This window comes from Bubalus bubalis, chromosome 12, assembly GCF_019923935.1.
Source record: "Bubalus bubalis isolate 160015118507 breed Murrah chromosome 12, NDDB_SH_1, whole genome shotgun sequence".
Lineage (NCBI taxonomy): Eukaryota > Metazoa > Chordata > Mammalia > Artiodactyla > Bovidae > Bubalus > Bubalus bubalis.
In genome coordinates, this window is record NC_059168.1 from 9,809,914 (window position 1) to 9,829,097 (window position 19,184).

The following is a 19,184-nucleotide window of genomic DNA, read 5'->3' on the forward strand; positions in this document are numbered from 1 at the left end:
AATCATATCATCTTGGCAAACAGTGACGGTTTTATTTCTTCCATTGCAGTGCCTTTTTTTTAATGTGCCAACTTTATTTGTCTTGCCTTATTGCTACCTTCACTACTGTGTTGAAGTGATGATAGCAGCCTCCTTGTCTTGGAAAACTTTCAGCATCAACATTAAGAACTGTATTTGCTTGTTTTATAAATATTTTATCAGATTATTCCTATTGTCTACTCCTAGTTTACTGAGGTTGATTCTTTATCATGTATGAATGTTGTTTTCTTGCATCTATTGAGATGATCATATAATATTTAATCTTTTAATGTGATGAATTACAGTGACTTTTTCCAATGTTATGTCAACCTTATGTTCTTGAGGTAAACCCAGCTTGGTTATGATGTGTTATTCCTTTTATATATTGATTTTTTCAATTTGCTTATATTTTGCTTAGGATTCTTACATTTAAGTTCATGGATGAGATTGTCCTATAATTTTTTTCTTATAAAAAAATTATCTGATTTTGGGCATCAAAGGTTATGCTAACTTACTAAAAATGAATGGTGTTCTCCTGTGCTCTGCAAGAATCTGTTTGAAATTCTTTGAGAGTAATATGGAACTCATCAGTGGAATTATGTGGTCCTGTAGTTTGCTTCACGGGAACATATTTGACTACCAATTGCATTTTTTCACTGGTTATAGACTATTTATGTTTTTTAAATTTCTTTTTGATTTAGTGTTTGTTAAATATGGTTTCCTAAAAATTTGTTAATTTTATTAAACTTACTAGTATAAAGTTGTTCATTATATCCTTTTGTAACCTTTTCCATGTTTGAGTATTTGTAATGATGTTCCCTCCTCATTGCTGATGTTTGTTCCAAGTTTTCATTTGTTCTCCTTTCCAAATCTGAGCCCTGGGGATAAGTGTAAGTAGCCAGTAAAGAAAAAAGGCAGGGCTGTTGCAGGTAGAGAAAACAGCATGAGCAAATGCACTGAAGTTGATGGTATACTTGGTTTTATTTCAGTGAAAAACTTGAGGTAAAGAATAGCCTCCAGTAAGACTGAAGATCAAGTCATAAAGGGTTTTGAGTGAGTCTTGGAGGGTGAAAATGTAGTTATATTTTCATTTTTAAGAATTACTATGTACAAAATAAACACTTTGCTAAGCTCTGATATATAGAGTGGGTAATTTCTCTATCCTTGGGAAGCTCACAATACAGTGGGAGAGGCAGTCAGGGAGACAAATTATACTACAGTACAATGCCAATAAAGAAACAAAGTTCATGAGGGCAGATAGCTTACTTTCAGACTGTAGTTTGACTTTTTTGATTAGTTCCCATTCAACATTGCTAATCATCCTCAGCCTTACATTACAGGCAAACATCTAGATACCTTGGCAGCTGTTAAGATTAGGATAGCCTAGAGAAACTTGAGGAGAAGGCAGTGGCACCCCACTCCAGTACTCTTGCTTGGCAAATCCCATGGATGGATGAGCCTGGTGGGCTGCAGTCCATGGGGTCGCTAGGAGTCGGACACAACTGAGCAACTTCACTTTCACTTTTCACTTTCATGCATTGGAGAAGGAAATGGCAACCCACTCCAGTGTTCCAGTGGAGAATCCCAGGGACGGGGAGCCTGGTGGGCTGCCGACTCTGGGGTTGCCCAGAGTCGGACACGACTGAAGCGACTTAGCAGCAGCAGCAGAGAAACTTGAGTCATCACCTGGTTTGACTTCTTTCTGAGCTTAGTCCCCTAGATCTGTGTTCATTGTTTCAACCTTCAGTTTTATGAAAACCAGTGATTTCTCTTTTCTTCCTTACAGGTGTAGAGAATATCTCAGTGGCGGCTACAGTTCCACCTCTGGTCTGGCTGCCATGCATCATGGACAAATGGCTAGTAAAAGGCCCTCTAATCCCACACAGATGTACCAGCAACCTCCAAGGCTTCTCATTGTGCATATTGCTCTACCATCCTGGGCTGACGTCTGCTCCAACCTCTGTGAGGCTCTGCAGAACTTTTTCTCTCTAGCCTGCAGCTTGATGGGCCCCAGCCGCATCCCTCTCTTCAGCTTATACATTGTACAAAATCAGCACGAGTGCATCCTCCCTTTTGTGGTGAGTATATCTATACTTTTCATTTTATCCTGAAAGCAAAGGTGAGGGTTCTGGAATAGAGATCAGTTATTATTACTTAAAGCAATAACTGTGCCACTCCCCATACCCATAACTCACAGGCAACACAATGAGAGCCTCATATCATCCTACACACAGGGGATTTGTACTGAAGGATAAGAACCCCAAAATTATTAATATGAGACTGTAAATAAGCCATGTCTTGCCCCCCACCTCCAGTCCTGAGAGAGAGAAATCTTGGCATTTACAGTACTTTGGAATGTAAGCAGCTGACCTCTCTCATCCCCCTTTGAAATGTAAGCACAAGGAAATAAATCTCTAAATTTCTTCAGAAGTCTCTGGCTACTCTACCACCCTTTAATTTCTAAAACTTGTCTTTTGACTCAGGTTCTAGTTTTTTGCTCAGAAAGCCCCATCTGTGCAGAAACATGAAAATATTTTTTACACAGGACTCAGGTGAAACTCCCCCTAGTTTCAGAAGGCAAAGGATGGGCTAAGGGCAATGCTTTTACCAAGCTCCCTCACACATAGATAACTCTTTTCCTCCTCAAACAAACCCCATTTTTTACTTCCTCCCCTTTACAAAGTTCAGAGTCTCAGGGATGGGAAAGACTTCAGTTCAGTTCAGTCGCTCAGTCGTGTCTGACTCTTTGCGACCCCATGAACTGCAGCACGCCAGGCCTCCCTGTCCATCACCAACTCCTGGAGTTCACCCAAACTCATGCCCATTGAGTCGGTGATGCCATCCAGCCATCTCATCCTCTGTCGTCCCCTTCTCCTCCTGCCCCCAATCCCTCCCAGCATCAGAGTCTTTTCCAATGAGTCAACTCTTTGCATAAGGTGGCCAAAGTATTGGCATCAGTCCTTCCAAAGAACACCCAGGACTGATCTCCTTTAGAATGGACTGGTTGGATCTCCTTGCAGCCCAAGGGACTCTCAAGAGTCTTCTCCAACACCACAGTTCAAAAGCATCAATTCTTCGGCACTCAGCTTTCTTCACAGTCCAACTTTCACATCCATACATGACCACTGGAAAAACCATAGCCTTGACTAGACAGACCTTTGTTGGCAAAGTAATGTCTCTGCTTTTGAATATGCTATCTAGGTTGGTCATAACTTTCCTTCCAAGGAGTAAGCGTCTTTTAATTTCATGGCTGCAGTCACAATCCGCAGTGATTTTGGAGCCCCAAAAAATAAAGTCTGCCACTGTTCCCACTGTTTCCCCATCTATTTCCCATGAAATGATGGGACCACATGCCATGATCTTAGTTTTCTGAATGTTGAGCTTTAAGCCAACTTTTTCACTCTCCACCTGCACTTTCATCAAGAGGCCTTTTAGTTCCTCTTCACTTTCTGCCATAAGAGTGATGTCATCTGCATATCTGAGGTTATTGATATTTCTCCTGGCAATCTTGATTCCAGCTTGTGTTTCTTCCAGCCCAGCGTTTCTCATGATGTACTCTGCATAGAAGTTAAATAAACAGGGTGACAATATACAGCCTTGCCGTACTCCTTTTCCTATTTGGAACCAGTCTGTTGTTCTAACTGTTGCTTCCTGACCTGCATATAGGTTTCTCAGGAGGCAGGTCAGGTGGTCTGTTATTCCCATCTCTTTCAGAATTTTCCGCAGTTTATTGTGATCCACACAGTCAAAGACTTTGGTATGGTCAATAAAGCAGAAATAGATGTTTTTCTGGAACTCTCTTCCTTTTTCCATGATCCAGTGGAAAGATCTCCTGGAGAAGGGAATGGCAACCCACTCCAGTATTCTTGCCTCCCCCACCCACCCAAAAGACTTCAGAGGTTCTAGTAAATCCCCTTCCTTCCTGAGACAGCCTTGCTGTTGGGATAGTCAGAAAAGACCCAGTGGAAAGCCAGGACTTTAATTCCTACCTAGTGTGAATAAGACCTCCTCCCACATAGTGTCCATGAAGCCATATGGTAGCCTGGACTCCCCTCAACCATTCAACTTTAACAGGGTAACTATTTCACCCCGTCCCTATTGAGGTGGTATTGGAGGCGGCAGAGTGGAGGCCATGTGGGGAGTGACAATGAGGCATCTTTTTGCCTCCAAGGCAGACTGGTGTCAGTGAAAGCCTAGTGGGAAGCCACTTCTTCTTGTGGGAAAACCACTTTCACTTCTTCCTAGTGAAATGCGTAATGGTAATGAAGCTTCTCTATTCCCAGAGTGTCATTGGGGGGCATATGAGGAACCTGAACTTCCACCCCCATCCAGAGATAACAGGACACTCTCCCTTCTGGGATATAATTAGAGGCCAAATAGAGTCACACCCCAACCTGGCAATAATTATGTGGAAACCACTTCCTTCACTGGTGCAGTGACAAAAAAGTCCTGCTAAAACAGAAGATTTAACAGGATTCATTCTTACAGCATAATACCCAAAATGTCCAGAATACAATTTTTTTTAAAAACTCCCATGATTATCAAGAAACAGGAAAATCCAAACTTAAATGAGACAACAAACATTGAGATAACACAGATATTAGAATTATCTGAAAAGGATTTCAAAGCAGCCATCATAAAAATGTTCCAACAAGCAGTTATGAACATGCTTAAATGCAAAAATATAAAGTCTCACCAAAGAAATAGAAATATAAAGAAAAACAGATAGAAATTTTAGAACTGAAAAATGCAATACTCAATTTTAAAAACAAAAAATCTACTATAGACAGGCTCAACAGCAACATGAAGAAGTCAAAGGAACTTGAAAATAGAATAGAAATTCCCAATCTGAGTAACAGAGAGAAAAGAGACTTAAAAAAAATTTGCGAAGCCTCAGAGATCTGTGAGACTATAACAAGAGGAAAGAGAAAGGAGGGTGGGACTAGAAAAATATTTAAAGAAATAATCACTGAAAGTTTCCCAATTTGGCAAAAGTTATAAATCTAAAGATTTAAGAGGCTACAGAAATCCATTCTAAGACACATCATAATTAAAATCCTTAAAGACAAAGAAAAATTCTTGAGAGCAGGACACTGACACCTTACCTATAAGGGAGAAACAATTCAAGTAATAGATTTTTTTTCATTAGAAACCATGAAGGCCAGAGGAAGTGTCACATTTTTCAAATGCTGAAAGAAAAGAACTGCCAACATAGAGCTCTATCCAGTAAAAATATCCTTAAGGAATGATGCAGAAATCAAGATATTCTCAGTTGAAGGAAAGCTAAGAGAGTTTGTCACCAACAGACCTACCTTATCAGAATGATTAAAGGGAGTTCTTGAAACAAAAAGGAAATTATAAAGGCTGTTGGAATATCCAGAAGGGAGAAAAAATAGAAAGAATTAAAATATAGATAAATATAATAGATTTTCTATAAAATCTTCTAAATTATATTTGACAATTGAAAGAAAAAGTATAACATTGTCTGATATGGTTGTTAGTGTATATAGAGGAACTACTTAGGATAATTACATTATAAACGGGAGGACAAAAGGACTTAAGAAAATTAAGGTTCTTCCACTTCATTCAAAATGATAAAATATTGACAACAGTATACTGTGATAAAGATGGATGTATGTATAAAGTAACACTTAAAACAACCACTTAAAAAAATCTGTGTAAAGAGACACACTCAGAAACACTATAGATAAATTAAAATGGAATTTTAAGAAAATAGTCAAGTAACCCAAAGGTAAAAGAAAACAGAGAAATGAAAACCTGAGGGAACAAACAGAAAACAAACAAACAAAAAAAAAATACCTGATAGGCTGACATACCAATAATTATATTAAATGTAAACAGTTTTAATTAACCAATTGAAAGAGAGAATTCCCTGGCAGTCCAGTGGTTAAGACTCTGTGCTTCCACTGCTAAGAGGTCAAGTTTGATCCCTGCTCAGGGAGCTAGGATCCCCCAAGCCACTCAACATGGCAATAAATAAAGAGATTGGTGGAAATGGAGGGATGATCCAACTATATTCTATCTACAAGAAACCAACTTCAAACACAATAAAAGTAGGTTGAAAGTAAAAGGATGGGGAAAGATATCCCATGATAACAATCAGAACAGTACGCCTAATAAAATATGGCTTCCTGGGTGGCACTAGTGGTAAAGAAGCCACGTGCCAATGCAGGAGATGCTAGAGATGCAGATTTGATTGCTAGGTTGGAAGATCCCCTGGAGTAGAAAGTGGCACTCCCTCTTTCCAGTGGCCTGGAAGAGTCCATGGATAGAGGAGGCTGGTGGGCTACAGTCCATGGGGCTGGAACAAGTCAGACGTGACTGAGCAATTGAGCGTGTGCGCACACACACACACACACACACATACACACAGAGTGATAAAAGAGTCACAGAACGGGAATAAATAATCCTAAAATTTATAGGGAATCCAAAGGCCTAGGACTGTCAAAGCAATCCTGAGGATAAAGAACAAAACTGGAGACATAATCACCCCACCACCACCCGAGACTTCAGACGATATTACAAAACTACAAGAATCAAAACAGCATTGGGGCTTCCTGGTGGTCCAGTGGTTAAGACTCCACGCTCCCACTGCAGGGGGCATGGGAAGATCCTACATGCCATGTGGTGTAGAAAAAAAAAAGTATGGTACTGGCACAAAAACAGACATATGGATTAATGGAACAGAATAGAGAGCGCAGAAATAAGCCCACACACCTGCAGGCAATTAATCTTTAACAAAGGAAGCAAGAATACACAATGGAGCAAAGACTGTGTCTTCAGCAAGTGGTTTTGGGAAAGCTGGACAGCCAGGTGTAAACCAAAGAAGTTAGAACACTCCCTCACACCATATGTAAAAATAAACTCAAAATAGCTTAAAAACTTAAAATATGAAGCATGGCAACATAAAACTCCTAGAAGAGAACATAGGCAAAACATTCTCTGAAATAAATTGCAGCCATGTTTTCTTAGGTCAGTCTCCCAAAGCAAAAGAAATAAGGGCAAAAACAAACAATTGAGACCTAATCAAACTAGGAAACCATAAACAAAATGAAAAGACAACCTACAAAATGGGAGAGACTGGAAATTATGTGACTGACAAGGGCTTAATGTCCAAAATATACAAACAGTTCAATATCAAACAGTTCTATATAAAAAAATAAAATGAAAAATGGGCAAAAGACCTAAATAGACATTTCTCCAAAGAAGGCATATAAATGACAAACAAGCACAGGAAAAGATGCTCAATAATGTTAATTATTATAGAAATGCAAATACTAATGATTGCAGTGAGGTATTACCTCACACAAGTCAGAATGGCCATCATCAAAAAATCTACAAGTAATAAATGCCTGAGAGGTTGTGGAGAAAAACAAACCCTCCTACACTTTGGTGGGATTGTAAATCGGTGCAGCCACTATAGAGAACGGTATGGAGGTTCTTTAAAAAACTAAAAATAGTTACCATATGATTCAGCAGTCCCACTACTGTATAGCTAGGGAACTATGTTCAATATCTTGTAATAACCTATATATCTGATTCACTTTGCTATACTCCTGAATCTAACACAACACTGTATATCAACTATAATTTTTTTTAATTTCCAAAAGAAAAAAAAAGAGTCAATCCAACAAGAAGACAGCAATCTTTTTTTTTTAATACTTATTTATTTTTGGCTTCATTGCTACTCATGGACTTTCTCTAGTTGCAGCAGGCGGGGCCTACTCTCTAGTTACAGCACACAGGCTTCTCATGTGGTGGCTTCTCTTATGTGGAGCACAGACTAGAAGCCCACAGGCTTCAGTAGTTGTGGCTCACAGGCTCTAGAATGGGGGCTCAGTACGGGCTTAGTTACCCTACGGCAGGCAGAATCTTCCCAGGCCACGGATCAAACTTATGTCGCTGGCATTGGCAGGCAGATTCTTAACCATTGGACCGCCAGGAAAGTCCAAGAAGACAGCAATCTTAAATCTGTAAAACAACAGAGTTGCAAATGTCTATTAACTGGTGAATGACTAAACAAAATGTAAAATTCTCACTCCACAAAACGAGTTTTGTACAAGCACACTGAGGACAGAGTGAAAGTGACAGGGATGTTTACAGCCATATGACCCATATGACAAGTATGTTCTTCTACTGTGCCATTTTCCTTGTGCATGTCTGTCCCATGACCACACTTGGCTGTAAAATCTATCTTCTGTCAGGCAACAGGGGTAGAGAAAAGTTGAGAGTGGTCTGGAAGGGCAAATAGAAAATATCCAGCATAGGAAGCTTCTGGGAGATGAGCTTATGTCCCAAACAAAGGTAAAAGGATTTTTATTTCCTTCTTCTAGTGACTATATTCTATGCCTCTGGTACTCAGTACATTTGTCTCTAGGTGAATCCTTTGATCCCTTAGTCACTCTATTAGGAAAGACAGACAGTTCTAGCCTAAAAACCACTGACTAGTAATTCAGGAAAGATTGGAAGTTAAAATTTCCTTCCAGAAGATCGATAAGTTCAACCATGGTCAAAAGCTCAAGAAAATCACTGAAGCAATGCCATTACCTTGTGTATCCCTGTGTGTATGCTCATGCTCACTTGTATCTGACTCTTTTGCAACCCCATGAACTGTAGCCCGCCAGGCTTTTCTGTCCATGGGATTTCCTAGGCAAGAATACTAGAATGGGTTGCCATTTACTCCTCCAGGAATCATTTCCAACCAGGAATCGAACCCATGTCTCCTCCAATTCCTGCATTGGCAGGTGGATTCTTTACCACTGGGCCACCTGGGAAGCTCACCTTATGTATAGAAGAGTCCAATCTTTGTTTAAATCCATTTTCTCTGACCTATCTAAGTATCTGACATTTTCTATCTGCAGAGTTAGCTCAAAATATAAATGGAGAAAGAAAGCAGGTAGGGAGTCTTGCCTACGTTGAACACTTCAATTTATCTCCTCATATTTGATTTATAAGTGTAATAAAATAATTCTGAACTTTTCATGAGGAATGTTGACAAAGGATTCATAATTTAAATATTAGAATTCCTTTTATATCCATTGTGCTCTTAATATAAATAAATTATAAAATGATTAATCTCTCAAAGAGTTTCAAAAGAATTCCATTACTGTGAAGATTTTATCAATTCTTTTACCTTTTTTTTTGAGAGCAAAGAAGTTATTTAAATTATATAAGATCTACAATGGTATTTGAAGATCAGTACCACTGTAATTTGGCTATTACATTTATTTTCTTATCCTTACTAGCTGATCTTCAATAGAATCATTTAAAAGTGGCAAATAATGGGAATATATTATATAAAGTAATATAAAGGTAAACTCCAATACAGATAATATGTTGCTGCTGTTTAGTTGCTAGGTTGTGGCCAGCTCTTTGCAACCCCAAGGACTGTAGTCCGGTAGGCTCCTCTGTCCATGGGATTTCCCAGGCAAGAATACTGGAGTGGGTTGCCATTTCCTTCTCCAGAGGATCTTTCTGACCCAGGGATCAAACCTGCATCTCCTACATTTGAGACAGTTTCTTCAGAACTGAGCCACCTTGGAAGCCCAAAGATAATATAATAAACTATAATTGAGGAGGGTGGGGAGAGTAAGAAAAGGAAATGTACAAATTTTATGATTGTATAGTGGAGATTTTCATTGCTCATTAATGGATATTACTAAATAAATAACTTATGGAATTATAAAGACAACCACTAGAACAACTACAAACCTTTCTAATTATGACAAGAAAAACATAATAGAGCAAATTTACACAGTATAGTGATTTTTCAAAATTTATGAAAACAGTGTATACCTCAAAATAATATTACTAAAAATAACTATATATGTCACATTAATAAATGTGTCCTAAACTTACCTATTAAAACATTTTAAAAACACAGATTTGATTGCAAAACAAAAGCGTGTATTCAAGAGACTGTAACAAAGTGATTCAGAAAAGTTGAAAACAAAAGAAAGGGCAAAGGTATACTAAGCAAATGTACCCCTACCAAAAAAACACATGATTTTATATCAGACATCATTGAATTTGCAGCAAAAAGCACTAAACAAGACTAAGTATGGCACTGTAATATCGACACAAAGCAGGGAAGAGTAGAGAATGATCAAGAGATGCATAAGAAATATATTCAATACAGAGGGCTTGCTGGAGAGGGAGTCTATTAAAAATATAACAGTTTTGAATACCAATTACCAAATAATATAGTATCAACATTTTTAAAAGAAATATGTGTATAAAAAAATCTGCACCTTCCTGAAGTGCTCATAGAATATTCACAAAAGTTAACAGGATGTTAAGCTACAAATAAACCCAAAAACTTAGATGAATTCTAAAAACTACAAATAGATCAGTCAACATTCTCTGAACACAGTGCAGTAAAACTGGAAATAAGTAACAGACACAGAGAATAAGAAGTCTCTACCACCTGGACATTTTTATGCTGCTTAATAGCTTTTGAGTCAAAGAGGAAATTCAGGCAAAAATTGTAGTGTATCTAGAAAATAATAATAATCATGAAACACCACATACCAGAACATATGTGATACAAAAAAGGCAATGCTAAGAGAAAAAATCATCTTTAAACTGTATGTTTTATTATTTTTAATTTTATTAGTAAACAAGAAAAACTTAAATGAAGCAAGCAACTCAAGAAGAAAAGAAAAAACAAGCTTAAGGAAAGCTGAAAGAAAGAAAAAAATAAAGATAGAAGCAAAGAGTAATGAATATGAAAACAGAAAATGGTAGAACAAATGAATAAATCTAAGCATGTTCTTTGGGGGGAAAATAGGAATTATAGATCAACCATTTTTAGTTAACTTAGTTTTAGGAAAAGAGCTGTGGGAAAGGCATGTATACACAAAATAATGTAAAAAGAAAGTAACCATAGATACACTTGTGTGAAATACATAATTCTCCATGAAAATATAATTACCAAAAGTGAATTCAGAAGAGATAGAAACTCACCATTTTCCATAAAAGGAATGGGAAAGTTATCAAAGAACTACCCTCCCCCAAAATAAAGTACTGGAACCAAATAGTTTTACAGGGGAATAATACCAAACTTTTAAAGGACAGATCTTTACATTTTTTTAACTATTTTATACTGCAGAAAGAAAAAATATCCTTCCAGATTCTTTTTATGAAAATAACATAATATTGATCTTAAAATGCAACAAATATTGCAAAGAAAGAAAAACTACAAATCCATCTCACCCAAAAATCCCAACTAAAGTATTAGCAGTAGAATCCAACTTGTATTTAAAAAATCATTTACAGGAATGCAGAGATGGTACAATATTGAAATCTATTAATATAGTTTACTATGTTAATATATCTAAGAAAAATATGATAGTGTTTTTTTCCATAAGTACTAAAAAAAAGGTATTTAATAAAATGCAATATCCAATCATTAAAAAAAAAAACTTAAAAAACTAGAAATGGCTATTCCCATAGTGTCTGTCTATGACAACTCAAAAACAAGATCTTATTTAATGAAAGACATTGAATATATTCCTGTGTAAGTCAAATAAATTTACTATCATCACTGTTATCTAACAGTAGTCAAAAGATTTTCACTGATATAATCAGACATATAAAACGAAGTTAGAATATAGAAGTAAGGAAGTGAGGGGCTTAGCTGGCAGTCCAGTGGTTAAGACTCCATGCTTCCACTGCAGGAGATGCAAGTTTGATCCCTGGTTGAGGAACTAAGACCCTAAATTCCACATGGAGTAGCTAAAAAAAAAAAAGAAAGAAAGAAGGGAAAGGGGAGGGAGGCTCAAGAGGGAGTTGATATGTGTATAATTATGGCTGATTTGCATTGTTGTACAGCAGGAATACAACATTGTAAAACAGTTTTCCTTCAATTAAAAATCAATTTAAAAAAGAAGGGAAAGATAAAATGATTATTATTTGCAGATTAATGATAATATATCTACAAAACTCAAAAGAATCAACTAGAAAATTATTTCAAACAACAAAAGAATTCATGACAATGGTCAGGTATAAATATTAATACAGATAATAGTACCCTTTCCCCTTCATGGATCACAGCCTTGTCTTGGATAAGGGGCATGTGTAACTCAATGAAACTATAAGCCATGCTGTGTAGGGCCACCCAAGATGGACAGGTCATAATGGAGAGTTATGATCCACTGGAAGAGGGAATGGCAAACCAAAATTCAGTATTCTTGAATGAACAGTGCAAAGAAGTAGAAGGAAGCAATTAATTTGCTGGCATATTGAGTGCAGCACTTTCACAGCATCGTCTTTTAGGATTTGAAATGGCTCAACTGGAATTCCATCACCTCCACTAGCTTTGTTCGTAGTGATGCTTCCCTAAGGCCCACTTGACTTCACATTCCAGGATGTCTGGCTCTAGGTGAGTGATCACACCATCGTGATTATCTGCATCTTGGTTATAACAGGATTAGTCAGAGGTTTTCAAGGAGGAACTGTCCTCAAGCAGGATACATTGTTGTTATATAATCCTTAGTACAGAGTTTAAACTGAGTTAGTTGTTGTGTAATCATCAGTTCTAGGCTTAAAGAAAAAAACGTTTTATGTGACTAAGACTAAGGAATGTAGAGGGAAAAAAAGTGTCTTTTCCTCCTCCTTGAGAATTCCAGACCCCTATCTCTTCCTTGAGAGCCCCAGACCCCTTTCTCCTCCTTGGGGACCCTGGACTTCTTATCAACCTGCCTAGGAATTGACTCTCTCAATAGCAAAGTGATCAGGCCAATCAATCCTAAAGAAAATCAACTGTGAATACTAATTAGAAGGACTGATGCTGAAACTGAAGCTCCAACACTTTGGCCACCTGATGCAAAGAACTGACTCATTGGAAAAGACCCTGATGCTGTGAAAGATTGAGGGCAGAAGGAGAAGTGGGTGGCAGAGGATGAGATGGTTAGATAGCATCACCGACTTAATGGACATGAGTTTGAGCAAACTCTGGGAGATGGTGAAGGACAAGGAAGCCTGGAGTGCTGCAGCCCATGCTATCACAGAGAGACATGACTGAGCAACTGAACAACAACAAAAGTACCCTTTGTATTCTGGTTGTTATTCCAGAACAACCAACTAGAAGTTAAAATGGCAGAAAAGTTCTCATCATAATTACGAAAGGGATCAAATAAATGCTTATGAATGAAAATAATAATAAACATGAAAAATTTTATATAAATTGAAATGCTATTGAGAAACACAAAAGAAGACTTGAACAAATGAAAAGTCATTAGTTCTTGGGAGTATTCAGACCAGAAAGATGTCAGTTATCTCTAAATGAATCTATAAATCCAGTGCAATTTCCAGTAAAATTTCTAGCAGAATAGTTATTTGATAATAAAGTTAAAATTAGAAACAAAAAACAAGAATAGCTAGAGATTCTTTCTCTCAAATATTAAACAGGTATTCAAACAGTGTGACACTGGAAATTGAAAAAAACAAAGCAATAGAATATAATTTAAATTCTAGAAATAGACTCAAATACATGGCGGGATTTAGTGTATAATAAAGATGCTATTTAACATTAGTTGGAAAAAGTATTCAACAAACTAGGTAGTCAGGGAGAAAAGTTAGATTCATACTCACAGTTCAGTTCAGTCACTCAGTCGTGTCTGACTCTTTGCGACCCCATGGACCACAGCACTCCAGGCTTCCCTGTCCATCACAAACTCCCAGAGCTTACTCAAACTCATGTCCATCGAGTCAGTGATGCCATCCAACCATCTCATCCTCTGTCATCCCCTTCTCCTCCCGCTTTCAATCTTTCCCAGTATCAGGGTCTTTTCCAATTATTTCTACTTACAACTTATACCTATATAAATTCCAGATGGATCAAAGATTTAAATGTAAAAGTTGAAAATGTGTAAGTACTAGAACAGATTGTGTCATTTTGGATTCAATCAGGAGATAGAAACCACAGTAATTTTTAAAAGGAAAATGTATACAGAATATTTTAACATAGTTTAACCTATCCAACTATGCATGCATGCTTGCAGACTGAGGGAGAGATCTCAAAGAAGGACAAACTTGAAAAGGGGACCCCTTTCCCAATGCTGGGGTTTAGAGCCATTTGGAGAATGTATGGTTGTAGCTCACTGGATACAAAGAAGATACTGGTTTGCTCAAGCTAGTGCTGGTCCATGGCTACTGGGACAACAGGAACCCTTCAAGTACAAGCACAGTGGCCAATGCACAAGCATGCGGAGTGGATTGCCAGTGTGGGCAGGAGGCCTGGAGTAAGCAGTATCCATGTTGAAAAGAACAGCAGCATTGGAAGGACCTCCAGAGACAAACCTCTGAGAGGAATGACAGGTGAGCAAAGGGAGTCAGGCGTCAGTGCAGGCAAGAAGCCTGAAGCATGCAGTGGAAACTGTAATACAAGTGAAAAGTGATAAATGACTTAGCAGTCCCCAAGAGAGCTAAATCATAAGCCAGTAGTGCGAAACCCAAGGGAGAAAGCAGTTTAAACCACCAGTTTCTCAAAAGGCTTAGGAACTAGCAAAATCAAGTACTTTTGAAAGTAAGAATGTAGAGGGAACTAAAAGTAGAAAGATGTCAACCATCTGTTTTAAAAGCAGTTTGACCTTTAGATCGTCTCTTCTACTCCAAAAACAACAAATTGATTCGTCACGTTTGATTTGACATTGCGACATGCCCTATACCAATGGACATGTAAAAATTTCACTAAGGTAGAAGTTCCCTGAATTTTAGTCGAATTTATTTCCTACATACTGGCTTACAAATGTCTTACCAATAAGTTAGACTAGGTGCTACTTCTTGCGCACTAGGTCCACTCAGCATGTCATTAATGTAAAGGGCCAGTGTGATAACTTGTGGAAGGGAATGGCAATCAAAATTCCTGTGAACTAAATTATGACATAATGCAGGAGAATTGATACACCCATGAGGTAGGATAGTGAAGGAGGTGTATCGCTGGTCTTGGCAGCTGAAAGCAAACTGCTCCTGTGGGACATGAGAGACAAGAGTGGAGAAAAGGCGCTTACCAGATCGATAGCTGTATACCAGGTACCAAGAGATGTGTTAATTTCTCAAGCACTGAAACTGTATCGAATACAGCAACTGCTGTTGGAGTTACGACCTAAGTTTATGATAATACACTCTCATTCTCCAAGACTCATCTGTCTTCTGCACAGGCCATATAGGCCAAGTTAAATGGGGATGTGGTAGAAATCACCAACTCTGCATCTTTCAAGTCCTTGATGGTACACTAATTTCTACAATCCCTCCAGGAATTCAGTATTGCACTTACTGTTTTCCTAAGTAGAGACAGCTCTAGAGACTTCCACTTGGCCATTCCCACCATAGTTGCCTTCACTCCACAGGTCAGAGAACCAATGTGGGGATTCTGCCAGCTGTTAGACATGTCTATTCCATTTATACTTTCTAAAACTGAAGAAATAGCCATAGGATGCATTTGGGGACTCATCAGACCCAATATAAAATTTCACTGATCACTTGACTGCCATAAGCCCCTGCTCTGATTGGGGTCAACAATAATGTTCAGCACCTCTGGAAATAGTGTCCATTCATAGCCAGTATCCAGTAGATACTGAAAGGTCTGATTATTCCCTTTACTTCAGTGTACAGATACCCTTGTAATTTTCAAATCTTTGGGGTCCTTTTTGATAATTTTTAAATTCTTTATTCTTGGCTTTGAATAAGCCCTCTTACTTCTTTAAACACCTTAAAGGTACTTAAATATATTTTATATTTCCAATATCTGAAATGGTATTCTAATTCTCCTCTTTGTTGTTTCTGTGGATTCTCACTCATAATGTTTATTATCTAACTGATTTTGTAATTTTGGATTATGAGTTTATCTTAAACTGATCTTAATGTGTGAAAATTCTGTGAGGCCTTAAGTTTATGGTGTATGTACATCTAGAAAGGATTTGTGTTTGCTTCAGTCAGATGTCCTGAGGTGCTATCACCCCAGGACCACTTTAAGTTATGTTTTAAACTTAGGGTTTCCTAGACCCTGTTCAGTTCAGTTCAGTTCAGTTCACTCAGTTGTGTCCAACTCTTTGTGACCCCATGAATCGCAGCACGCCAGGCCTCCCTGTCCATCACCAACTCCTGGAGTTCACTGAGACTCATGTCCATCGAGTCGGTGATGCCACCCAGCCATCTCATCCTCTGTCGTCCCCTTTTCCTCCTGCCCCCAATCCCTCCCAGCATCAGAGTCTTTTCCAATGAGTCAACTCTTCACATGAGGTGGCCAAAGTATTGGAGTTTCAGCTTTAGCATCATTCCTTCCAAAGAACACCCAGGGCTGATGTCCTTTAGAATGGACTGGTTGGATCTCCTTGCAGTCCAAGGGACTCTCAAGAGTCTTCTCCAACACCACAGTTCAAAAGCATCAATTCTTCGGTGCTCAGCTTTCTTCACAGTCCAAGTCTCGCATCCATACATGACCACTGGAAAAACCATAGCTTTGACTGAAAGGACCTTTGTTGGCAAAGTGATGTCTCTGCTTTTGAATATGCTGTCTAGGTTGGTCATAACTTTTCTTCCAAGGAGTAAGCGTCTTTTAATTTCATGGCTGCAGTCACCATCTGCAGTGATTTTGGAGCCCAAAAAGATAAAGTCTGACACTGTTTCCACTGTTTCCCCATCTATTTCCCATGAAGTGATGGGACCAGATGCCATAATCTTCGTTTTCTGAATGTTGAGCTTTAAGCCAACTTAGACAAATCCTAAACTGACATAAAGGAATGTATGTAGTTTCTAGGTTTTAGCAGTGATTTCTTTCTCATTTCTACTCAGAGCTTACATAAGTCAACAAGTTTTATTGTCATCTGCTTTGACCAGTGAGTGGATTCTTTCTAGCCCACCTTTTCACTGAGAAAATAACCTTTTGAATGGTCTTAACTTTTTGAGCCAGGGTGGCAGTTCCAACTCTTCTTTACAAGGGCCTAATGCCTTGTCTCCTTTTCCCTTTCAACACAAAGCCTTTGGTTCCCAAGATCAGCAAATAAAGCCAAGGCTTTTATACCTGTCTAACACTGTAGTTTCCTGTTGACCCCCCCTTTGGTACTTGGGGATTTCCCTTAATTTCTTATGAATTCAACTATGCATTTAAAAGATATTCTAAATAGACATTTCTCCTAAGAAAACATACAGATGGCCAAGAGGCAAATGAAAAGATGTTCAGTGTCACCAATTATTAGAGAAATGCAAGTCAAAACTATGAGGTATCACCTCATACCAGCAAGAATGGCTATCATCAAAATATTCACAAACAATAAATACTGGAGGATGTGTGAAAAAAAGGGAAGCCTCCTACACTGTTAGTAGGAATGTAAAGTGGTACAGCCACCATGGAGAACACTATGGAGGTTCCTTAAAAACTAAAAATAGAACTACCATATAACCCAGCAATCCCACTCCTGGGCATATATCCAGAGAAAAACATGATCTGAAAGGATACATGCACCCAAGTGTTCATTGCAACACTGTTTACAATAGCCAGGACCTGGAAGCAAACTAAGTATAAATGGATAAAGTCAGTATAAATGGATAAAGATGTGGTACATATATATAATGAAATATTACTCGGCCATTAAAAAGAATGAAATTATGCCATTTACAGCAATATGGATGGATCTAGAGATTTGTCATGGGCTTCCGTGGTAGCTCAGTTGGTAAAGAATCTTCCTGCAATGCAGGAAACCCCAGTTTGATTCCTGGGTCAGGAAGATCCCCTGGAGAAGGGACAGGCTACCCTTTCCAGTATTCTTGGGCTTCCCTGGTGGCTCAGATGGTAAAGAATCTGCCTGCAGTATGGGAGACCTGGGTTTGATCCCTGAGTTGGGAAGATCCCCTGCAGGAGGGCATGACAACCCACTCTAGTATTCTTGCCTGGAGAATACTCCCATGGACAGAGGAGCCTGGCGGGCTCTAATCCATGGGGCTGCAAAGAGTCAGACACGACTGAGCAACTAAGCACAGCACACAGAGATTTGTCATACTGAGTAAAGTAAGTCAGACAGAAAAGGGAAAATATCATATGTCATCCCTTATATGTGGAATCTGAAAAGAGATGATACAAATGAACTTACGAAATAGAAGCAAACTCACAGACTCAGAATGAACTTATTTGCCAGGGAAATGGATGAGGGGAAGGGATAGTTACAGAATTTGGGATGTATGTATACACACTGCTATATTTAAAATGGATAACCAACAAGGACATACTGTATAGCATACAGAACTCTGCTTAACCTTGTGTGGCAGCCTGGAGGGGAGGGGAGTTTAGGGAAGAATAGATACATGTATATGTATACCTTCTCTGTTCACCTGAAACTATCACAACATTGTTAATCCGCTATAAGATCAGATCAGTCGCTCAGTCCTGTCTGACTCTTTGCGACCCCATGAATCGCAGCACGCCAGGCCTCCCTGTCCATCACCAACTCCTGGAGTTCACTGAGACTCATGTCCATCGAGTCGGTGATGCCACCCAGCCATCTCATCCTCTGCCGTCCCCTTCTCCTCCTGCCCCCAATCCCTCCCAGCATCAGAGTCTTTTCCAATGAGTCAACTCTTCGCATGAGGTGGCCAAAGTATTGGAGTTTCAGCTCTAGCATCATTCCTTCCAAAGAAATCCCAGGGCTGATCTCCTTCAGAATGGACTGGTTGGATCTCCTTGCAATCCAAGGGACTCTCAAGAGTCTTCTCCAACACCACAGTTCAAAAGCATCAATTCTTCAGTGCTCAGCCTTCTTCACAGTCCAACTCTCACATCCATACATGACCATAGGAAAAACCATAGCCTTGACTAGATGAACCTTTGTTGGCAAAGTAATGTCTCTGCTTTTGAATATGCTATCCAGGTTGGTCATAACTTTCCTTCCAAGGAGTAAGCGTCTTTTAATTTCATGGCTGCAGTCACCATCTGTAGTGATTTTGGAGCCCAGAAAAATAAAGTTTGACACTGTTTCCCCATCTATTTCCCATGAAGTGGTGGGACTGGATGCCATGATCTTTGTTTTCTGAATGTTGAGCTTTAAGCCAACTTTTTCAGTCTCCTCTTTCACTTTCATCAAGAGGCTTTGAGTTCCTCTTCACTTTCTGCCATAAGGGTGGTGTCATCTGCATATCCGAGGTTATTGATA

General features: G+C 38.7%; 1 protein-coding gene across 1 annotated transcript in view; it reads left to right on the plus strand.

Moving 5' to 3' along the window:
* Window positions 1-1,570: 1,570 nt before the first annotated feature.
* Window positions 1,571-19,184, plus strand: part of LOC102416273 (meiosis 1 associated protein) — a 55,283-nt gene continuing 37,669 nt past the window's right edge. Inside the window, exon 1 of the mRNA XM_025260789.3 lies at window positions 1,571-2,096. Coding sequence (XP_025116574.3) covers window positions 1,770-2,096 — 327 coding nt within the window. The 5' untranslated portion in view covers window positions 1,571-1,769. The remainder of the gene's footprint in view (window positions 2,097-19,184) is intronic.